The 22056-nt window shown below is 49.6% G+C and overlaps 1 protein-coding gene across 1 annotated transcript; it reads left to right on the plus strand.

Moving 5' to 3' along the window:
• The first annotated feature begins 2125 nt into the window (after nucleotides 1–2125).
• On the plus strand, nucleotides 2126–5744 carry LOC127317515 (uncharacterized). The gene is made up of 3 exons (XM_051348072.2): nucleotides 2126–2356; nucleotides 2442–2702; nucleotides 5542–5744. The coding sequence occupies exons 1-3, from the start codon at nucleotides 2322–2324 to the stop codon at nucleotides 5558–5560; spliced, it is 315 nt and encodes a 104-aa protein (XP_051204032.1). The 5' UTR covers nucleotides 2126–2321; the 3' UTR covers nucleotides 5561–5744.
• The last annotated feature ends 16312 nt before the right edge of the window (nucleotides 5745–22056 follow it).

Here is a 22056-nt window from a genome sequence, read left to right on the forward strand (position 1 = left end):
GACAGCCATTGATATGATATTTGGGTCTAAGGTTGTACCAGTAGTTTATTATAATCTTGTTATTAGGAGATAATAATGTAGCCAGGTCATGCTGTGGGCCATCTAGGGTTTTAATAGAGTCTGTTTGACTTGGGCCTGTCCAAGTCGAACTAGGTTAGGCCCAATAGGGGGCCGGCCGGCCAGCTCTCCCTCTCATATAAGGAGATGGCACGGCTAGGGTTTAGGGGAGAACAAGTTTAGTCTAAAAGATTAGGGTTTCCCTATTGCGTGTGATCACGTGTATCATCCCTCCGGGGGTACGGCGCTGCCGTTATCTATTATATCCGCTGCGAAGGTTCTTGTGTTCATTAAGGATTGTCTAGCTCTTGGTTTGAGGCGTATCGTTCATCGATCCGTTGCTTGCTGGATTCTTTCCCTCTTCTCCAGGCTGCGTTCATCGCGTTGTTGGGAGGATTCTCTACCCCAGGTTCTCGCTGTGAAAGATCGGGCATCAACCAAGGAGGATCCAGTGGGTCGCTCCTTTATCATAATCTTTTAGACTAAACTTGTTCTCCCCTAAACCCTAGCCGTGTCATCTCCTTATATGAGAGGGAGAGCTGGCCGACCGGCCCCCCTATTGGGCCTAACCTAGTTCGACTTGGACAGGCCCAAGTCAAACAGACTCTATTAAAACCCTAGATGGCCCACAGCATGACCTGGCTACATTATTATCTCCTAATAACAAGATTATAATAAACTACTGGTACAACCTTAGACCCAAATATCATATCAATGGCTGTCCTAGAGTACCAGGCCCGGATATCCATATCACAAGCTCAGCCACATTTTTCTAGTTATGCATTTGTCTAGGAAGTTGAATTGACTGCATAACCCTAGACACATGATCATCTAAAACAAATCAGTTGAATTCATCCTATAATAAATAGTGCAACAACTTCCAGTATGCAAATGCAATATAAAAATATTTATGTGGTTCCTTAGTAAGAAAGTCCTATTAATCCGTGATAATTTAGTAAAGAGGAGTTGGAACGGAAATACGAAGTGCTCTTTCTGTGACGCTGAAGAATCAATAGAACATCTGTTTATTTCCTGTCCTTTTGCTAGGCTTATTTGGAGGGTTATTTTCGCTGCTTATAATATTCCACCTCCATCCAATGTGACAAATATGTTTGGAAATTGGCTTAATGGAGTTGACAAAAACGATAAAGCTAGAATTCGTATTGGTGTTTCGGCTTTATATTGATCAATATGGAATTGCATAAATGATATTGTTTTTAACAGAAAGGACTCTACTAATTTTTTGCAGGATATCCATACTATGGTCCACTGGATCAAGCTTTGGTGTTTCTTGCTCCCGGAGGATCAGCGGGAGTGCATGGTTTCTGGATGCAATCGCCTTCGAATGGTTGCCCAGGATATTTTCTACCAGGCTACTTGGCGGCATGTTAAGAGATTACAAGATGCTTAGTGTACTTTGTAGTCTTTTATTGTTTCGATGGTTGATTTTTGTATCGACCCTCGTTGATCCTTGAGTTGTAAACTTTGAATATTCCGTTGCTTAATTAAAGACTGTGTGCATCAACCAATGCAGAGACCGGGGCATACCCTATTTCGGAAAAAAAATACTATTCTACCCACAACCGAAAGACCATCTAGGTGCACGGTGCCATTCACAGACAAACTGACACAACCATATATTTTTGGAGTTTTGATACATAAAATAGGTGTTTGTGCACAAAAAAGGGAAGGCGATGAAAGGAAATTGGAAAAAATATAGATCAAAGTACGAGGGAATAGCAGTCACCGGGAAAAGAGCCATCGTTGTTTCAGTCATACCCATAGAACAGAGCATATGCCGATGAAGGAAAAGTGAGGTGTGGGTGAGGGCGGACAAATAGTGCCCGGGCTGCTGTGATCCTGATATGGGAATACGTATTGCGAGGCGCGGAGTGAAGAGATGATCATTAAATTCTGTATGGCCACCTGACCGAGTACGAGGTATGTAGAGACGGATGTAGGTGTAGATGTTGGGCATCGGAATTAAATGCGGGAGCAAGTTTATGGACGGTCGTCCAGGTCGGTGGAACACGAACAGGACCAGGCCCATCATGTACCCCGCTGCTCGTTATGTGGTGACTAGTAGACGGGTCGGGGTGGCAAGTGAAAACATAACCTAGCATCTCCTCCTTCCAGCCGCCGCCGCTCGCTTCTCCAGCCCTCGGCCATGGCCAGGTGAAACTGCATGTGGAGGCGCTCAATCTGGAGCGAGGGAAGAGGATCCCGGGCATTACTCATTTCTGCTTGAAGCTGCTGGGCGCGGTATGGAAGCCGTCTTCTTTGGAGATCTGGAGCCGAGGTACCAGCCACACGGATAGGTTGATCCCCTTTGCTTTCCCATTTCTTGGGCAAAATCTAATTCATGCTGGGTGTTTTTTTCCTAGCCTGCAAACATTGCTCGCGCAAGGTGGGGGCTGCGTTGGTGAGGTCGAGGCCATCGTGGGATGCTCGTCGCAACCAAGCTGCCTTGCCGCCCATACGGCGATGGCCGTCAGGGAGGACAGCAGCAGCAGCCACGGGTCTGGTAATTCTGTGGTCGGAGCGAATGGGCATGCTGGGGATGCTGCGGACCAAACAGCTTGTGCGTCCCTCGCCGGTGCAAGTGAGGCGAGTGGATGCGCCCTCGTCTCTGGGTGGAAGAGGAGGTACGAGAACCTTCTTCGTGCGGGATAGACGTTTAATTTTGTTCCTGCTTGTAGAACCTCTAATTGCGTTTCGTCTGCTCATTGGGACAAACTTGGGTGTTCATATGGTTAGTTTCTGGGAGCGCATTTGGCACAGATAGATTTTGGTAGGTAGTCAGCTTTCAGGTAATTGCCTTGGTGGTGTTAGGAATAGGATCCTCTGGGTTTGCAGGAATTTTTCAAAAATGATGCGGTGGCTGAATTCCATCTGATAATGAGCCGGATAATGGGGGTGGAAGGGGGCTTATTGCTTTCGACGGAACTTACAGATAATGGCGACGGTCCGTCTGATGGATTCATGGTCGCTCTACGGGTTCAACTTGCTTGACAAAGTAATAAATGTGCTGAACCCTCTCTACCAGGGCGCAACCGATGCATCATTCGTGTCAAAACACGGTGACTCGACTAAGTGCTTGCTGACTGGGCTGAGACTGCTCATAGTGGGAGTAACATAGCTAGTAACATCACACATCTCAAGGCATTTTGGTGACATGGCATGCGAATAAATGAAGAAAGAGAGTGAGGTGGTAACTAGCTATGTTACCATAACATCACACACCCCAAGGCAAAATGAGTCTACAACATAATAAATGACACAATGCATGATACCACATATAAATTACTACCCACTATGAAGGTAGTAACTTAGACTAGTAACATGACATATGTTACTAGTCTAAGTTACTCCCCACTATGAGCAGCCTGAGGCGTTGCGGTGAGCGGCATGGTTACAGGTGGAATGTTGTGGAGTCTGAGTGGGTGGTCCGTTACCACAGTTCGATGCACCCTCGATGCAGCCAGTAAGTTGTGGGAAAAAACCTTGAAAAAATGCATCCAATGTGTCCATGTGTATTGCTATGCAAAAATCCAGTGACTAACGATAGGTACAAAATGCTTATTTAATTTGTTTTTCCAGCGAGAACACCGGTGTATATGTTTTCCTATATGCAACTGAATTCAATGGGGAGAACGTCCCAAACCTACAGGACGGGCTAAGCCACGTAAGCGGCTTTATTGATGACTAGGACAAGTACCCGTGCGTTGCAACGGCATAAAAAATTTAAACAAATTACACGGGTAATATTTTAGTCGCTGAAAGTTGCACACCGCAAATCATACGTCTACTCCCGAAAAAAGAACAGTGCAGGCATCCACAAGTAACCATATATTTTTTTTTGCCTGGTTGAAAAAATTGCATGTCCCTCCGTTCTAAGAAAATTATCTTAAATTTATCTAAATTGAATGTATGTAGACAATATAGTAGGTAAATACATCTAAATTTTGACAAATCTCAGATACTTTTAATAGAATAGAGGGAGTATTAGATTGTTTTACACGAGAAAACTACCGCTGAACAAATAAGTAAACTGACAAAAATGAGCACATGGAAGTGTATCGTCCTGAGTAGCTTCTCGACTTCATCTCTTTCTGTACTTTTTCTCCACCGGATCTCTCTCCATGAACTACAAGCATCCATTTTAGGTATCTCGGTTTCAGCACAAATGAAGTGTGGCTTCGCGTTGTATCATTAGCATATTTTGTTGGGCGGTAACTTCTCTCTACCTGTTGTATTGCCTGTCAGTTGACTAATATTTCCCACAAGTAAACTTTTCTCTTTGTCATTTATTAACTCCCAAAATAATTTAATTTGGCTTTTAGTTTGTAAAATTGATCTTCCAGGCCTATCCACATATCTCCCTGCTCTTCCAATTCGAGGAAATCTTCCACATAATCACAATCTGTAATAGCATGGATTTGTTGTTGCCCGCGTCTTCAGATATCCACACTCCTCTCTACTGGAAAATGAAACGTTATGGCACTTTCTCCAAGCACCCGATTGTCATATGTTTGAGCTTTTTCCCCACTGTCACTGTTGGATCTTGATGCCGCTGTGAAGGGAATTGAGGAAGTTGTGTTAACGATGCATCGGAGAGGCACCGGCAAGGAGATTCAACGAGCAACAACTCTAGTTGGAATTGTGGAGCAGCAGCTCATGGATTCAGAATCAGTACGGCCGGAGACCACATTGTGGAGGGCAGATGCCCGTACCTCCCTTCCCGTTAGCAGAAAGCAACAGTGTCATGACTCATGACTCATGAAAATCAAGGAAACAGTGTGGAGCGGAGACGATTATCTCATCCAGCATCTAACACGAAGACCACCGAATCGTTCCCAGGAGTTCCGCGCTGCGTCTCACGGCAGCTGGGACATGGTCATCCCCAGGCTCGGTTGCTTGTGCTCGACGAAGGTACCGAAGACCAGCGGCCCGCTGAGAGATCCGAGCATACAGAATATCGATCGCCCAGGCCATATTGCTAAGGTTGACTTCAACGATTTTCCGATTGGATCGTTGGGGACGGCTGCATCTGCGGATTAGGGGCGGGAGGCGGAGGCGGCGAGGAGGTGGAGAAAGGCGCAGGAAAGTCGCGAGTTCTTCATCGCCGGGGCCGGGAAGCTCCTCCCGCTCATAGCCCTCCTCCTCCTCTGCGAGGCGGCCGCCTCGTCGGCCACCGGGCCGCCGTGACTTGGGCCAGGCATCCCCTTCCCCTTGAGCCATCGTACGGAGAAGACAAGAAACAAAGTGTTATCTAACTTAGCGGTGGCAGTGGGGTGTAATTTTAGCAAACTTTGAGGGTAATTAAAAAACGGACGAAAATTATGGGGAGAAACCTTACTTCCTTTATTAGTAGGTATAGATTTGAAAAGTGTTGACCTGATGTACTGTATTTCTTACCAGTGTACCACCTACTGTATGAATGCTTGCCTGATTGTGTTACCCAAAAAATTCAACTTTATGCAGAGACAAGTGTCCCAACTAAGGAGGAAGATGCTATACCAGATCAATGCTTCCAGGGCCAATTCTGGGGAGGTCCCTGGTTACCTGGTTCACAACAACTGGTAGATGCTGCACCAATTGCTTGGTGTGGGTTTCTTATTCTCTTATTTAGTAGTTGACTATTAGGACTATCTGGATAACGGGCCGGTGCGTGTTAACCTAGGAGTAGGTTAGCTGGGGTAGCTGTTAACCACCATACGAGTGGCAGCATGAAGGCCTGTTGTTTTGGAAAGCATGTAAGTACTTAGTGTGTGTGGGCTAATCCGATGGCGCGCCTCGCAGATGGAGGTGCTCCTGGTAAACCATTAGGTTGTGTGTTGCAAGGATGTGGCTTGCTACATAGATCCTGGTATGTAATATTGACAGTATTTCGCTGCCCCGCGTGGCATTGTCCTGTTTTATGTAAGAACATATGTATTGTAATGATGTGTATGTGGGAGGTCGATCTTAATTCATATATGCCTCGTTGGTATTACATCTTGCAAAGGAGTTGGGTTTTTTATCCTAGGCTTGCACTGCCTTGGATGTCAGGTAGAACTTATAACAAAAAGATGCTGGCATCTCTTGTTGCTCAAATTGTTTGCCTCTGTCTGTGAAAATCCAGATAGTTGCAGGGGCTATGACAGTTGATTGTGAACAATTTTCATGCTTACATGCCACACATGTCATGGCACCGAATGTGTGTAACAATGGGGATTCATATCATTGTGGGGGCAAGTGCGCTACAGAGGTGCTGATATGATTTTTCATCTACCCAAACCCAATAAGTTCTGGGGCAGATGAGGATCCGGGGGAATTAAGCAGACGATTCCACACTTGTGTTTCATAAAATTTGCAACAATTTCTTTCCGCATAGATGGCACTTGTGGGGGCCTGCATGATATGCAGTTCTGGCAGATTTTTTTTGATCGGAAATGCGTCTGGGACCTGCTCCAACGGGGCGACGCAAAGTGACCGGACCGTCCGCAGAGACGCAAACCTGGCCCAAATATGCGCCAGGTTTGCGTCTCCGCGGACGCTCGGCGGTCGCGCAGAGTGTCCGCCGAAAAAGACGTAGGACCCGCTCGTCAGTGGCAGGAGGCTGATATTATTCCCGCCACTGGCCATTCCCCGCGCGAAATTGCAAACTAGACCGGCGCGAGCAGTCCAGAAGCGATGGACGTCCTCGCCGCTGCAGCCACCGCCATGGATGCGGAGCAATTCCTCGCACCCGCCGCCGCCCCACACTCCCCCGTAGCCAGGACCATGGCCACAATGGAGGCTGCAGTGGAGGTTGCAGCAGCGGCCGGGAGGCAAAGCCGAAGGCGGCAAAGAAGGTGCTCTCCCCGGAGGAGAAAATCATCGAGGCCGCGAAGCGTCGCGGCTGGCGCAAGAACCAGAAGATCAAGACTGCCGCGACCGCCAACCAGCAGGTCTGGCAGATGCAGATCAAAGACGGCGTCGCGCAAGTAGCCCTCCATCCAAGCTTAGCGGAGGGCTACATGCTCGTCAAGAAAGAGGGAATGGCCGGCGTCGCGCCTCCGGACTCGTCGGTGAGCTCGGTAAGTTCCCAACTGCGCCCTGGAACTCCCGCTCCCTTGCACGGCCACGCGGCGTCGCGGTTCGCCTCCGGCCTGCCGCCGGTGAAGTCGACCGGGGCATGGAGAAGATAATGGCCGACAACCGTGCCGCCATGGCTGCTAGGGACGAGAAGAGGCGTCTGGAAAAAGAGGCCGCAGCTGCCATCTACTAGAACCTCGCGAAGGAGGTCCTCGATGTTCAAAGGGTGGACATCGAGGCCAAAAGGCAGACGCCGTGGCCAAATTGCGTGCAGAAGACACAAGGATCATGCTTGCCGACTTGAGTGGCGTCGATGATGACACCAGGGCATGGTTCATGAAGAGGCGCGCCGAAATCGGCGCGCGAGACGCCTGATCGCCGGCGCCATGCGCCCAACACCTTGGCCTCCTTTTGGACTTTTTTTTTATTGTTGTTCAGGTCTTGTTGTGCCCCTTTTGGACTCCACTATGCGCCGTACCAGCTGCAAAGTGTGATGAACTTGTTTCAGCCCTCAATTTGTGGCTGTAATTTCGTGCAAAGTTGATGCTAGTTCATCTTTTTTGAATTCCGGCACCGAAAATGCGTCGCCCCGCTGGAGCCAACCCCAGACGCAAACGGACGCACGAACATTTCCGCGTCCGCCAGGCGATGCAAATGGATGCCCGCGATAATTTGGGCGTCCGAAATGCGTCGCGCCGCTGGAGATGCAGTTATAACAAAAAGAGGAGGGGTGCGGTCCACGACCCTGCGCCGGCTGTGGGAGGCGGCGCCGGAGCTTGGGCATCCAGATCGGGCCATTGCTCTGTTCTTGACCTGTGTTGGGGAGGGGCAGGGGATTAGGTCATATAGTCATTGGATCCGATAAATAGAGAGGCACCTGGTGGAACAGGAAGACGCGCATTTCCTGTACGTTCCAAACCATCTAGAAACAGGACACGGTCCAGGATTATGCCGGTTGCCAGAACATGAACACGGCATGCCAGCACACTATCGGGGGAGCATCAGAACGTTTCCTAGGATGAAAAGTGGTTGGCAACAAAACCACCGTGTATTTGCATACATAGGCTGCACCGTACAAAAGACGCATGCCGTGACGTCATCTAAAAAGGCAACGGTGCGATGCACTTAGGATATGCGGATCACCGGAGCTCGGGCTGGCTTCCGAGTTTTCGGGTGTGGGTTGTCATGTTTCAGAAGCTTTCTCAAGTTCGAAGGAGGGAAGTGTATGGCCAACCGCAGAAATCAGCATGCCCACCAAAGTGGACTTGCAGTTGCATACATCAATGTGGGCTCCTTTTAGTTCATCTACGCTTCTTAACAGGAGGCGCCAACTTTCCTAGGGTGCAGCAATCGCCGACAAGGCTGATGTAGGCAGAGAAGTTGCTCATGCCTTCACACTCTCCACGGCGGTCAGGAGGGGAGCATCTCCTTGGATTGATCAAGTCTCCCATGTACACCACGGTGTGGAAGGCTTGGGCGTCACCTAAGGAAAAGCTTTTTGCATGGCTTGCCATGTAAAATTGGATTTGGACGACCGACCGGTTGGCAAAGCGTGGTTAGGCCAATTGGTATCTTTGCCCTCTTTGCAAGCAATGCGTTGAATCCATAAATCACTTCTTGTTCATTGCCGTTTCACCACTGGTCTTTGGAGCCTCATCAAGAGTTGGCTTGGGGCTCCCGACATCAAAACTATGCTTTGGGCCGGGTCAACATAAAGGAATGGTGAAATTCGATGGTGGCGGGAAACCTTCCTAACCGCAAGGCCATGGCGTTGGTCACGTTGCTCATAGCTTGGGAATTTTGGGGCGAGCAGAATGCGAGGGTCTTCCGCAACAAGCATGCCCCCGTACATGTTGTTTTTGAGAGAATTAGGAAAGAGACTAAGCTATGGGTTTTAGCGGGCGCAACACGTTTGGGTGATTTAATGCCGGGAGAGTTACTCGTGTACTTTCATCGTCTACAATCTTGTAAAACTTGTAAAACTTTTCCTTAATTAATAGATTGGGGTAAAGTTTTTGCTCCCGTTTAAAAAAAATTGAGGGTGGGGGGGGGGGGGGGGGCAACAGGACCCCAACGGTGGCTAATAGCTATGCGGATCTTCGGTTCCTTGGCACTAGCTCAAGGTACCTAAGTTTGTAATATAAGAAATTGAAAAATTTACCGGCTCAGTTCTCCGAAACCTAAGTGATTTGAGATGAAATTGAGGCAAACCAAATGATTTTAAAAGAAAATCCAAAAAAATAGTGGGCATGGTCTCTACATTTTGTTTTGCCCCTTCTTTTTTTTTCCTTTTTAGCCTTCCAGGCCTCCATCTTCCTCCTATCTAGTTCGTGCCCGTCGATCGGCCAAACTTTCTACCGCAGGTTGTCGATCTGACCAGCCCACCAAAGCTAGAGCTCGTCGTGTGTCACAAAAAGAACAAAAAGGGACAGGTTCGTTGGGACGAGGGAAGCAAGCCGCACGTCCATCGCTCCTCTCCTTGACGTCGCTCGCCATCGGGATGACCATGCTCCAACCGCAAGATCAAGGCGTCCCTCTCCGCCATGGATCTCGGTGAGCCTACTCGTTATCAATTCATTAATGCACCGGCCTAGCTGAGGGGTGATAGATGAGCAGCGGAGCAGCCGTCTCGGGCTCTCGGGGAACCGAGGGTAGGTAATTGAGGTGACGAGGGACAGCTCGGGCTGCGCCATCAAGGTAGGTGGCGGCGCTCTAGAGGCACACGGCAGGGAGAAGAAGGAGATGGTCCTTTCACTTATGCCTATTGGGCTTGTAAGTTAGGAAATACATTTGTACACCCAAGCATGAGTGTGGATGTTTCAGCTACCATTGATTCGCTTTGAGATCCGGATAAAGAAGATGAAAGAGAACAATTTTCCATCCATTTTTCAGCATGTGCTTTTCCGTGAGATCAGGCCAAAAAGTGAGGCAGACGCACACCCGACATGCAGGATTCCCGGGGCAACGACAGTGGGGACATGCCTACGAGTTAGGCGTGCACGATTCTTTACTGAGTCCAACAGCTCTTCTTTCTTCTCCATGGGATCCCATCTTTTCCTCTCCACCATCGTCTCCTTCACCCCCACCTGGCTTCTTTTTTCTCTCCAACCGGTGTTGTCCGGTGACTCCGCATGGCCAGAGCCTCGCAGCCTCGAGCTGTGCTCATGCGTGCGGGCTACGAGCCGCTGCCTCGGTGACGGTGCCAGCCTCGATCTCCGGCGGGGGTACGTGGAGCCGGCACCGCTGTCGAAGAGCCTGTGGACCATGCCGTCGGACAGCATCGGCGGCCGCCGCGAGATGGCCCTCTGAACACACGACGACGGAGCGCTCGCCTACACCGTCGAGGCGGCATTCGTCGTGAATCTGAAGGGCACAGTGTACGTTGGGTTGGACATCGGCAACAGCGGCACGTCCGTGGCGCGGATGAGCGAGCGCGGGGTGACCGCCGTGACCGCGACCACCAATGCACGTCGGCTAAGCGCACTGCCTGCTCGTCCTCAGCTGCGACCAAGCCTCAAAAGCAATGTTGTTTACTCCTCTCATGCATGGTCCCCGCTGGTTCTTCCTTCAGTCTTTTACCTCTCGAATCTATTTATCTATGGCTGTGAGGTCGCGTCAGCAATTTGGTCTAGTCTCTTTCTTCCCCAAATCATCTTTTGTCGCTCACCATATCCCTACCTAGTATTTCCATCCACCAACAAGGTACCTACGACCTTGCCGGACAGCTAGACAGTGCGCCAGCACCCGACGGAGGACGGCGGCGAGACCTGGGTGGCTGGGTGGTGGGTGGCCATGACGGCGTGCCCCGAGATATGCATATCTCGGGACATGTATCTCGCTTCAAGCAACACGGATCTTCGCAAGAAGCTGGACGAAGCTCACAAATCATTTTTTCCTGCCTGGGTTACAAATCAATTCATCACAGTCGAGATATTTCTCACGTAATTACACAGCTGGGAACCTTAACTGAGATTATTTTTTATAGGAAAAGTGCCCGTGCGTTGCATCGGGAGAGCAAAAATATGTATCACGAAGATGCACAAATGTGCTTTTGGTATAACAAATACACATTATATGGGATTTTACCCACTACTTTGTGGGCTTTAAATACAAATGTTATCCTGCTCAAACCAACATTGAAAGCAATCCTCTATTGCCAACACTATACTGATGGATAACCGGATGCAGCAGTGTTCTAACAGAATTCAGCATTGTTAGGTCCAAACTCAGAGCAATTAGAGACTTTCCTTTTGCGAGCAGCCCTGTTTATGTGCATTATCCCCTTGGTAGATTTCATAAAGAAATAATCAATTTGGTGCAATGGTGCCCTTTCTCTTTCTGCAGAAGAGGACGCCTCCTTAGGCTAATAATTTCTCATTGTACAAAATAATTTGCTCTTGAAGTTAGAAGATCAGCCATTGCGTCTAATTGTATGAGACCATTTAAGCTGGAAACAAAGATATCCATCTAGTACGTTGTAAAAGTGCACCCAACGCTTCAGATATGAATGGCTTTTAATCTGTGTCATGGTGGTATGTGCTACGTATATATAACTTCATCCAGACGCTGCAATCTTGATGAATCCGATCCATGCAATAGTCTCAGTAGATAATCCATGAGTGCCGGTGGTAGATTAGATCCATTTTTGCAGGTAAACCTAGTGGCATCTTGAAAGGCAAAGATGCAATGAAACCTGAGCAACAAATGCTGCAGGGGCCACAGAGAGTGCTTCAGCAGTTCAGCTCATCCTCTTGCCCTGTCAGTATTGCTGTCAGATTGAAGCATTGCACGCATGAGCATTCACATTCACTTCTCACCGAGATAATCACCAACAATCTTGTAAAGAAACACTTTATTGACTTCACATAATGCTAATTGCACATCGAAGAAATCCAATCAGGAAAGGGCCAGTAGCAACCTCACCTTCAGTCTTAAGAGAGGATAAAGAACTTGAGTCGGTTAAGACTTGGAACACCTCGAACATATACGGTTGCGTACGTAGTTGTCGACGGGAAGCCCAGGCCGCCGTCGGAGCCGTGCAGCTCGCACCTCTCGCTGCGCCCGCCCGCTGGCTACTGCCACCGTGAGCCTAGATCTCACCCGTGGTCCCCCGCCTGCTGAGGCACGCCGCAGTTAGAAATGGCGTCGGCGAGCTTCCGCGGCGCGCTTGTAGCACCCAGACCCGGCGGCGCATATCGAGGAAGCCCACTGTCGGTTAGCTGTAAGCCTAGGGTTACGAGGCGGCCGCGCCGGGCCGCCGGTCTGACCACGACGAGCGGTTAGAAGACCATCGGCTGACGAAGCGAGGCGGTGCGGAACTGCAGAACGCGCCTCCGGCTGTTCCCACGTCGGTGGTTTGCCGCCTCCGGTCTTGGTCCGGTGTTGTCGCAGGTAGCGGCCACCAGTCACCAGGGCCATGTCGGCAACGTCGGCATGAATACGGTCCACGATCAAGTTCGTAACGACGCCCACCACGATCATGGCGATCAACTCTGAATTCTTCCCTGTGGGCGGGATTTTCTCTCGGCAGAGCTCGACGTGGGTGCAGTCCTAACGTCCTGTGGCGATCGCCACGGTGATTCTCCCGATCGTGGAGGCATAGGAAACTCGCGTCGTATTGATTATCTGGAACACCGTAGCCTGCCCGTATGTTCATAGGTGATGGCAACTGGATCGAGTCGTTGTACCGTGTGATACGGAGGGAGTATCCGAGCAGAATAGGGTCTAGAGGCTCAGCGATGCAACCTGTCCGGTTGATCCACGGTACTGGGAGGGTCTTGGCTAGGCTGGGCCAAGCTGCATGGTATTGTGCTGCCCGTCAGTCCTTTTTTTGGCTAATCGGGGTTACATATGAACCTGGAGATTCTCAATCAAAAAGGAAAACCTACGAAGCGCTTTTTTTACATACCCCAGTCGGACCCAATCAGATCCTATTAATGTTTTTCTAGACGTAGGAAGGATTGGAGCTCGATCCGAACCAAACCAAGGGACGGACGCGCTTTCACGGGTACTTAGGAAACACTTCATACTTTATTATTAGGTATAGATATAGATTGGGCCTAGAATTTTAAGGAGAAGTTGGGCTTAAGGAATTTTTTTTGGCCCGTTTGTGGCACCAGGCAGTCACCTATTGCAATTTAATAGTAAAGATGTGACGGTGACACGGTGTACATGTAAACAAATTGTAAGCAAAATGCTGTCTGAGCATGGTGCCAAACCTTATCCTAATTGGCACCTAACCACAAAAAAAAGAACGAGTAGCTTCATGCAGTTCAGTAGGCGCGGTGAGCTCGAAAGCGACACAACGGTGAGCTTCATGACGGCCAAAGCAGAATCAAACGAGCCGAGTGCAGACTCGTCGCTGCATGATGTTTCGGACACTCGCGATGTCGTTCGACTGTGATGTGGTTCAAGCCGTTGATGAGCACCACCACGCGGAGCATGGACAAGAGGCGAGAAACAGGTCCCCGTGTCTGCAGAAGCAACAACGTCTGCCGGGGGGAACTTCACGTCGAGCTCGCCCGTCCGGAGCTGTGTTGGTTAGAGCTCTTCGCCTCGACGTCATGTCAAGGACGGCCTTGCTGCCGTTTCCTCCGCGCAGATGCAACATCGCTGCAAGAACAGCAAGCCGGGCACGGCCCTCTCACGCATGCGCACGGCGCTGGCCGCAGCGATCTCCGGACGGTGTTGGCGCGCATGCGCATCTCACCGGCACGCGTTCAGCAGCGCTCTCACCGTGGCTTCGGCCGCCGTGGATGCCGCAAGCATGACGCTCGGCGTCATCCCGCAGCACGACGCCGTGATGCGCCAGTCCACGCACATCTGCGCATCCATGGAGGCCACGGGGCCCCGCATCGACACCGTCGAGCGCGAGCTCTACAGCCTCCGCTGCCACCACCTCCACTCCAAAGAGGCGGCGGCCACCGCACAAACGGGCTCAGCCATGATCGACCGCGTCTCCGCCAAGTCGGCCATATTCTGGATTACCTGCGCTTCCGCGGTGCGGTGGAGACGGCTCTAGGCCAGGCCTCCAGGCGGCGGGCGTGGAGCTGACCGGTGGAGCCGCGCGCGCCTGGGGAAGATGTCCGGAGGGGGAAATAGCATGAAGAACTCCGCCGCCGGCAAGAACACGACGATGAATAGAAAGAGAGGGGGAATGGAGGACTGATGCGGCACTACTTTTCTTGGACAACGGCACTATCCTAGGCTATGTTGTTCCCGACATGAACAGATCGTCAGCCGCTGCAGCGGGTCACATGGTGAAAAGCCGGGGAAAAAGGAGGATTGATGCGACTGAAAAATTGTCCACGGCCAGGAAAATGTTCAACCTATTTCTACTTTGCACGGATCTCGAGCTTCAAAGGGACGGCAGAGAAGACATCCACACCCATGTTTGGGTGTACAAAATCCACACTCAAGCCCAAGCATGAGTGTGGATGTTTCAGCTACCATTGATTCGCTTTGAGATCCGGATAAAGAAGATGAAAGAGAACAATTTTCCATCCATTTTTCAGCATGTGCTTTTCCGTGAGACCAGGCCAAAAGCGAGGCAGACGCACACCCGACATGCAGGATTCCCGGGGCAACGACAGTGGGGACATGCCTACGAGTTAGGCGTGCACCCATGTTTGGGTGTACAAAATCCACACTCTTGTAAGTTGGCTTTCATTTAGTTAGCTAGGCCTTTTTGTTCTTTCATCTTTCGCAAAGAGGTGGCGCATAGGTTTATATGGAACGGGTGACCTTACTAAGAGCATCTCTAGCCAGCCTGGGTCTAAAACCGAAAAATAACCGCTAGTTTACGGGTTCGGGCTGAAAAATGGTGCCGATCAGTGACCGTAAATGAGGCGAAATTGAAAAAAAGTTTTCGGACCGAGCCCGAAAACCAAACTCGGCTTGTATTTCTAGGGGCCGACGGAGCGAACCAAACGCAGCCCGAACACAATCCCTAGTTTGCGCGCGAGGGAAGTTTCAGCTCCTCCCAACCGCCGCCGTCGCCGATATGCGCGCCCTCACCTTCCTCTGCGCCTCCGTCGTCCGATTTCTCCACCATGAGTCTCGAATCGATGCCGCCGACCGCCGTTGATAGCTCGCAGGCGCCTCCACCCTCTCCCGCGGTCGCCGAAGCTTCCGCCGCTCCACCAACCACCCCGGCGACCCCTGCGACCCCCGCGACCCCCACGGACGTAGCTACCACGGTCTCGCCGACGAGCGTGGTGAAGCGGCGGCACATGAGAAAGCATCTGGTCCCGCAAGCCGGTGCCGCGGCGGCGACCGCTGATGTCTCGACGGTCGCAACAAAGGCAAAGGCACCCCGCGTGAGGCCAAAGAATTCGGCGCCCAAAAGACGAAAGTGAAGGTGACGACGAGCCGTGTCGCCTCGCCTCCGCTCCCCTCCCTGTCTACGCCACCGCCACCGGAAGCCTCCTCGAACATCGCCCAGGACGTGCTCGACGACGGGTCAAGAAGGTACACATCAAATCTTCCTCCGTTTTTCATTGCGAGTAGCTATTGAGGCCGCGTACTGTTAGGAACGAGGACACCTCGTACATGGAGATGTTGGAGGAGGTGAATATTAACCTTATCCCTCCGTTCGACACTGCGATGGGCGGAGCTGAGAACGACGCGGATGAAGGAGAAGAAGGGGACAAAGGGGAAGAAGATGAAGGGGACGAGGGTGTGGTCGAGGTGGAGGCTGATGGAAAGAGGAAGAAGAGACGGGCCAAAAACTACACTGAAATTGAAGATGCCACCTTGTGCCGAGCTTGGGCCGCCGTGGGGATGGATGCAGTCTCCGGCACCAATCAAATAGGGAAGCGGTACTAGAAACGCATCGAGGAAAAATTCCATAAACTGATGCCGCGCGTCCGCCATCCTATCGATCGCACGTATCGATCCCTCCAAGGACGTTGGTACGCGATCAAACCGGCCTGCAGCTGGTGGGCAGCAGCAATGGACCAAGTGGTGTCAAATCTTCCTAGCAGCGCAACTGTGGACAAATATGTGAGTGAATATGTTTGTACAATTGTATTGACGATTTGTTGTTTGGTGACAATATATTGACGATTTGTCGTTTGGTTTGCAAATGTAGGACCGCATTGTCGATGCGAGGTACAGAGACATGGCCGGCAGCAAGGGCAAGAACTTCATGCATCATTGCTTTGATGTGCTTCAACACCTCCCCAAGTGGCAATTGAGGGACGAAGAAGTAGCACCCAAGAAAGCTGCAATGGTTGCTCTCGATGACACCGAGGACGAGAAGGAGGGCCAGAATGTTGACAAGCCGGAGGGAAACAAGAAGGCCAAGGAGAGGCTCAAGCTCGAGGGGGAGTCCGCATTGTTGAGGGACAAGTTTGATCAAATGATGAAGTCCAAGGAGGTGATTGCAGCCAAGACTTTAGAGACCAAGCTTGTCATCATTGAGAGGAAGAAAGAGGTGAGTCTTGCCAAGGTTGAAGCCAACCAAGAGCTAGGAAGCAAGGAACAAGGCCAAGTTGGAAAAGATGAGGATCAACGTGAAGAAGGCCAAAGCAATGAAGCAACTCTTGGCCGAAGAGAGAGAGATCATGATGATGAACACCAAGGACATGAATGAGCAACAACTGGAGTGGTGGAAGGAGGCCTCGGCGGAGATCATGGAGAGACGAAGACTAGCTCGTCAAGAGGCAACTGGTGGTGGCTCGGTGACTGATGGAGGTGGTGGCGATGATGGTCACGACAGGCCAACCTCGGTTTGATGCCGGCAGTGAGAGGAGATGGTGAACTATAAACTATTTGTTATGATTGTGTCATTTGATGTATGCACTACGAACTATGCATGAATTGTTTGCATTTGATTGTGTCATTTCTTTGATCATATGCAAAGTATTTGATAAATACTGTCTCTACGGGTTCGGAAGTCGCTAGTGCAGAACAGAGCCCGTAAATATTTACGGACTCTGTTCTACGCCAGCCATTTTACGACCCGTAAACATGAGTTCGATAAACTGAACTCCACTTTTTCAGTTCGCGTTCTTACGAGCTCTGCTAGAGATGCTCTAATAAATGTAGCACCCATCTTTCTGATCTATCTCACCTCAATGGAATATAAGCAAGCTTGTTCTGTAGAACTTGAAATCCTAAATTTGCAAGAAGATTGTATCTAGTCTTGATTCACGTGCACAAGGTTAATCAATTTATGTGTGCGCGATTTGAGATGTAAAGTTTCGGACTCAATCCGTAGTCAGAAGGAGTTGTGGTCCAGCAATTTTCGGCTCATTTGGTTACATGCACTTGCGTTGTTGTATGACACGGTTTTTAAATCACGCTTAGGCCAGGGCCTGGAGCGGTTCGACCATTTTCCGTAGGCATTCCATGCAAAAGGGAATCTTTTAAAGCAACATGTGCACGTGCTTTTGCTTACACTCACTCTCTCTTACATTACTCCACACACCCTCTCTTCAAATCAACACTAACATAGTTCGAATCAAAATAAGTTGTACATGAAAAAGATGTGTATCGATGGTATGAATCAATTCCTACAATCGGTTTCGTGATTCGTCAGTCTTAAATTGTCAATTTCGTGTATGAAGTTTTAAGCGAATTTTGCCAAATTCATCGCACACGCTCGACCGTTTGAAATTTCCTTTGAGTAGTAGGTTCACCTCACCATTCCGTATGACTTTCATGTTGATAGATTTTTGTTTCGATGTACATACACGAATAGATAAATGACACGCTAATATACTATAATGTGTATGTATGTGTGAGTATAGATTGGAATACTCTTGCTCAAGTTCTCGCTTGCCATCTTCATGGACGGCGACGTGGTGATGATAGGTGAGAAGTGAGAGGTGATAATCCATGATGGTGGCGGCATGGTGATGTTCATCTTCGTGGTCAGCGACGTGGTGATGCTTGTGACCGGCATGACCGGCGGTGTCATGGTGATATTCAGATTCGTTGTCGGCGACATGGTGATGTCTGTGACGGGCGTGAACGGCGGTGTCATGGTGGTGTTTGTCCTCGTGTTCGGTGACGTGGTGATGTGTGTGACCGGCGTGACCAGTGGTGTCATGGTGGTGTTCGGCGACGTCGTTGGCGACGTGGTAATGCGTCTGACGGGTGTGAACCGACGTGGTGATGCATGTGATGGGCGTGACCGGTGGTGCCATGGTGGTGACGGTTATGGTATGTGATAGGCAGTAATCCATGGCGGTAATCGTGTAGGTGTAGCCAGTGGTGGCGGCGTTATTGTTGTGCTACACCGAAAGCTTCGGTCTATCATATTCAGCCCAGTCTTGCGCCTAGCTAGGTAGCGTAAACCCGCCTTGGCCACCGTCGGTGAGAGTGGTATGGTGGTATTTCCGCGCACCGGCGTGGTATCAGGCTTCGTGACATCGGCGTGAGGCTTTGTGATAAGTGAGGAGGTGAAAGGTAAGATCACCATGTGGACAAGTGGTGAGGCTAAAGCTAGGCTCGGATGAAACCAAATAAACTGAGCCTCACGTTTTTGCTGGGCCAGAAACTAAGCAACCAAACAACATGCCAAATTTGCATCGTGGCCCGTCTGGAACAAGATGTGAATATATTCTCACTGGCGCAGTGATGAAAATACCCAGCTCACGTAACCAAAGGCGCCCTAATTTTCCCTTCATTTGGAGAATGTGCCATTCATCTTCTCATTTGGCTAGAGCAATCAAACTCAGCCACATTTTTCTAGTTATAAATTTACTTAGGTAGTTTAATTGACTGCACAATCCTAGATAGATGATCATTTCAAAATATCAGTGCAATTAATTCTACAATAAATAGTGCAACAATTTTCAGTGTGCAAATGCAATATATATACTATATACTATTCCACCCACAGTCGAATGACCATGAAGCTACACGGTTCCATTCAGACACAAATTGACAACACCATATATTTTGGAGTTTTGGTACATAATAATAGGTGTTTGTGCACAAAATAGGGAAATCGATGAAAGGAAAATTGGAAATATCAAAGTATGAGGGAATAGTAGTCACTGGGAAAAGAGCCATCCCTGTTTCAGCCACGCCCATAGAATAGTATATACCCCGACGAATGGAATCTGAGGTGCGGGTTGTGTTGCTATGGAAGCTTTCCCAAGCTTGAAGAAGGGAACTGTATGGCCGACCGCAGTCATCAGCATGCCGACCAAAGTGGGCTTGCAGCTGCAGGCATTGACCTAGGCTGGTTTTAGAATTTACGTTCATCTACGCCGCTTGACGGGAGGGGCCAACTTCCTAAGATGCATCTATCGTTGAAAATGCAGCCGAAGGCAGAGGAGATGCTCACGCCTTCACACTCTCCAGGGCGGTCAGGGGCATAGCAACAGCCTCCAGCGGAAACTATGTTGGTGGGCGCCGAAACGGAGTCAGCTATTGGGCAGTGAGCAGAACTTGTTACGCCCCCGGATGCACATTCTGCAGAAGCCACTGGCTAGACCTGGCATGGTCATCGAGGAGAGAATCCGTCCCCTCGGATGAGCTCATCTATATCTATAATTCTATATGTACCCATGTAAAAGGATCTAGAGCGGGGTGATCTAAGGGCCTGATTGGTTGGACGCAACACTTTCCTGCATCATGCAAGATCTTTTCTCCAAAGTCATTTTTAACTAGGCCAAGTCCATATAGCTGAATAGCAGTCTTTTTGGTTACTAACAAATTTTTTGAGCCAGTTTCCGCCTTGTTTTGGTTGCCAAATAAGCTGCAAGTGCTTGTCAACTACCCAGTTTGGCTGATTGGTAATCTATGGGATATAGTTCTAGTTACCACTTCTCTCAAGTGGTGACATTACCCCTCATCAGTTCAAACTAAGAGGTACTCACTAGTGGAGAAGAGGCCTTTGGTCCCAAGCAAATGTCCCAGTGCTGAACCAAACCGGATCCAATGGGGGCATTGGTCCCGGTTCGTTTCTGCCCAGGACGACCCCACCCGCTGGCGCCTGTCCTGTAGTGGCCTTTGGACCCGGTTTGTAATACAAACCGGGACTAAAGGGTCCACCGCAGGGCGCCGCAGGCCGTGTCAGTCGTGGGGAACCCTTTAGTCCCGGTTTGTAATAAAAACCGGGTCCAAAGGCCCCGCCTCTGGCTATATAACCTTGCCCCTGCCCAAGTGTGAGCCACACTTGGCCATTTTTTCACTATCTTCACAAGAGGGGTGTATTGCTTTCCTCTCTTCTTCACATGCACAAGAGGTGTTCGATGAAATGCTTAAGAGGATTTGCCACTTGAGTTTACACAAATCAAGCCACACTTAACTTGCTTTTTTCTTCTTCATCGAGGTTAACAACTTTATCCTTTTCATCTGCAATTGATAAAATGCATGTGTATATATACATCGTGATGTTCTGTAATGGTTTTGATCAGCTTAATTATATCATGCGGATGAATCGGCAATGGATGTACATTGACCGACGGTTTGACGAGTTCAACTGCGGGCCTGGATAATTTTATGACCGTGGCGGAGGCAAACAAACATGGTGGCTTCATGTATTGTCCATGTGTGGACTGCAAGAATACCGTAAATTACGCTCACTCGAGTCTCATTCACAGCCACCTTCTGCGATCCGGTTTCATGCCCAGTTACTATTGTTGGACCAAGCACGGAGAAAGAGGGGTTATGATGGAAGACAATGACGAAGAGGAAGAGGATGATGACGGTTATCCCAATTTCCCTGAATACGATGATACTGCAGAAGGCAATGAAGACAATGAAGTACAAGATCAGGAGGCACCAGATGAGCACTGCTTGATGATGATCTTGGCCGGGCCATTGCTGATGCAAGGAGAGAATGTGAAACTGAAAAGGAAAGGTTGGCCTTCGACAAGATGATAGAAGATCACAACAAATTGTTATACCCAACTTGCGAAGATGGCCATAAAAAGCTAGGCAGCCCACTGGAATTGTTGCAATGGAAGGCGAGAAGAACGGTATCACCGACTCGGGATTTGGAAAGTTCTTGACAATAATTAAGAGGAAGCTTCCAAGGGGTAACGAATTGCCCGCCATGCGTACGAAGCGAAGAAGATTGTCTGCCCTCTAGGATTAGATGTGCAAAAGATACATGCATGCATTAATGACCGCATCCTCTACCGCGATGAGTACGAGAATTTGGATGCATGTCCGGTGTGCCTTGCATTGCGGTATAAGATCAGGCGAGATGACCCTGGTGATGTTGAGGGCGAGCGCTCCGGGAAGAGGGTTCCTGCCAAGGTTATGTGGTATGCTCCTATAATACCACGGCTGAAACGCTTGTTCGTAAATAAAGAGCATGCTAGGTTGTTGCGATGGCACAAAGAAGACCGTAAGAAAGACGTGATGTTGAGGCACCACTGCTGATGCCTCCCAATGGAGAAAAATCGATAGAGAGTTCCCAAACTTTGCACAGGATGCAAGGAACTTACGGTTTGGTCTAAGTACGAGATGGCATGAATCCTTTTGGAGAGCGAGCTGCAGCCATAGCACTGGCTTTGTGACTCTTTGTATATATAACCTTCCTCCTTGGTTGTGCATGAAGCGGAAGTTCATTATGATGCCGGTGCTCATACAAGGCCCGAAGCAACCCGGGAACGACATTGATGTGTACACTGAAGCCATTAGTCCAAGAACTTCTACAGCTGTGGTCCCTAGCAGTGTACGTGTGTGGGACGAGCCCAAGCAGGAGGAATTTGACCTATGAGAGATTCTTTTCGTAACCATCAATGACTGGCCTGCTCTTGGTAACATTTCGGGACGAGTCAAACAAGGGATACAATGCATGCACACACTGTTTACATGAGCTCGAAGGTGATTATTTGGAAAAAGGTCGGAAGGTCGTGTACAGGGCATCGTCGATTTCTTAGGATTACCCATCCCGTAAGAAAGAAAGGCAAGCATTACAACGGTGAGGCTGATCACCGGAGGAAGCCTCCCAATCGTGATGGTGTTGAT

The sequence above is a fragment of the Lolium perenne genome, chromosome 7 (assembly GCF_019359855.2).
Source record: "Lolium perenne isolate Kyuss_39 chromosome 7, Kyuss_2.0, whole genome shotgun sequence".
Classification (NCBI taxonomy): domain Eukaryota; kingdom Viridiplantae; phylum Streptophyta; class Magnoliopsida; order Poales; family Poaceae; genus Lolium; species Lolium perenne.